Source organism: Myotis davidii, unplaced genomic scaffold (genome assembly GCF_000327345.1).
Source record: "Myotis davidii unplaced genomic scaffold, ASM32734v1 scaffold512, whole genome shotgun sequence".
Taxonomy (NCBI): Eukaryota; Metazoa; Chordata; class Mammalia; order Chiroptera; family Vespertilionidae; genus Myotis; species Myotis davidii.
The window spans coordinates 1,519,982-1,522,119 of record NW_006284323.1 but is presented as its reverse complement, the minus strand read 5'-3'; the positions used below and the strand labels follow the sequence as shown (position 1 = coordinate 1,522,119).

Sequence of the window (2,138 nt, the reverse complement as noted above, 5' to 3'; positions counted from 1 at the left end):
CGTGGGGGGCGGGGGGGGGCTGACGAGTGGGGGTTTGCTTCTCATGGTGGAAGCGGATGAGTGTGTTTCTGAACAACCAGCAGGAACACTCTGGACCCAGGAGCTTAATGGGGTGTCCACTGTGAAAACAGTTTGAAAAATATCATAATTTTTAAGAGTACAGGTCAGTGGTTTTAAATACATTCACATACATTCACCATCATTCATCTCCATAACTTCTTTATCTTCCTTGAACTGAAACTCCATATTATTTTTTAAAATATATTTTATTGATTTTTTACAGAGAGGAAGGGAGAGGGGTAGAGAGTTAGAAACATCGATCAGCTGCCTCCTGCACACCCCCCCACCGGGTATGTGCCCGCAACCAAGGTACATGCCCTTGACCGGAATCGAACCCGGGACCCCTGAGTCGGCAGGCCGATGCTCTATCCACTGAGCCAAACATATATATGAAAATGTGGTTTGGGTTGGTATGCTGAGGGATTGAAATAGTGCTAGGACTGCCGTGGTTTTAAAAAAGCGTCACAATTTATAACTTAGTTTTGAGTTATGAATATCATTTTGATTTTCTATATATACAGATAAATATGTAGGTTCTAAAATATTGCTAGTTTTCCTTTCTTTCCTTGCTAACCGTGTAAACCTGTCCCGGCTGTGTCCCCTGGGCGTGCTGTCTTGGCCGGCTGTGTTCTGCCCCTGCCCAGCTGTGACGTGGCTGTCCCGTTCTTTCTGCACAGAGCAAGTGGCCGAGATCATCACCGAGGTGCCACCGGACGAGCCCATGCCTGCGGCGCCGGACGAGCACATCATGGAGCTGGTCTTGGGGAAGCTGGCCGCCACCACCACCACCAGCGAGGCCCCTTCAGTGCCTTATTGATTTTTTCCAGAGAGGAAGGGAGAGGGGTAGAGAGTTAGAAACATTGATCAGCTGCCTCCTGCACACCCCCCCACCGGGGATGTGCCCGCAACCAAGGTACATGCCCTTGACCGGAATCGAACCCGGGACCCCTGAGTCGGCAGGCCGACGCTCTATCCACTGAGCTAAACCGGTCAGGGCTCCATATTATTTAATAATTATTCCTTACCCCAGCCCCTGCCCCGTCTGTGAATCTGAGCAGCCTAGGTGCCCATGTAAGGGGGATCACACAGGATTGGTCCTTCTGTGACGGGCTTCCTCCTCTCGGCACGATGCTCTCCAGGCCCATCCAAGTGCAGCCTGGGTCAGAACGTCCTCCCTCTCAGGCTAAGTGACGGTCGCTGTGTGTGGGCCACACTGGCTTGTCCCTTCCTGCTTCCGTGGCACTTGGGCTGCCCCCTCCTGACTGTTATGAATATTGCTGCTGTGATAAAGCAGTTTTGTATTGGAATTTCTATAAATTGCTTTCCTTACTTTGTGTTTTCCTTTTTCTTTCAGTGAACAAGGAAAATGTTTGCATTTTGTTGTCATTCTTGAGAAATTATTGTCCTGAAGCTGAATAAGCTGGTGGCAATTTTTTCTCCACTGGCTCTTTTCGGGGTTCCCCTTTCTGTTGTCAAAGTGCACCTGGTTCCTTCGTAGGCTGGGAACCTGTGGAAACACTGAAACCAAAGGCATGTCAGAAATGCTGTTACCTGTTTGTTTATTTACAGTCTATCTGAGTGCCCCGAGAGTTTCCATGGAAACAGTCAGAAACACACAAGCAGATGAGATTTTTAAAATCCGGTTCAGGGAGAATATAAAGCCGAGAGGCCGTATCTGTGAGGAGAGTTCAGGGCCCCGGCTGCTCTAGGTGAAGCACACATTGAGTGTGACGCTTCCCGGCGGCCAGAGGTCAACGCAGTGCGACGTGTGGCTAGTCCACTCACGGTGCCTCTCCTCTGGCTGCCCCGGCCCTGGGTGGTGCCGAGCTTGGCCCCTTTCTCCCATCGAGCAGGGACGATTTGGGAAGACCCTTTCCAAGATGACTGTAACCTTGAACTCAGCCTCCCACCTGTCTTCCCGTTCCCTGTCCACCTGGCAGGTTCCCGCATCATCAGAGCGGCAGCATCACCCTCAAGAGGAGTCTGATTCTCTCCACCCGGCACGGCATCCGGCGGAAGCTGGTCCGGCAGCTGGGGGAGCACCGGCGGGTGTACCAGTGCGGCACCTGCAGCAAGGT

At 51.7% G+C, this 2,138-nt stretch overlaps 1 protein-coding gene across 1 annotated transcript in view; it reads left to right on the top strand.

Moving 5' to 3' along the window:
* PRDM15 (PR domain 15) overlaps positions 1–2,138 on the top strand; it is a 52,498-nt gene that overhangs the window by 22,724 nt on the left and 27,636 nt on the right. The window contains exon 8 of the mRNA XM_015568864.1: positions 2,001–2,131. Coding sequence (XP_015424350.1) covers positions 2,001–2,131 — 131 coding nt within the window. The remainder of the gene's footprint in view (positions 1–2,000; positions 2,132–2,138) is intronic.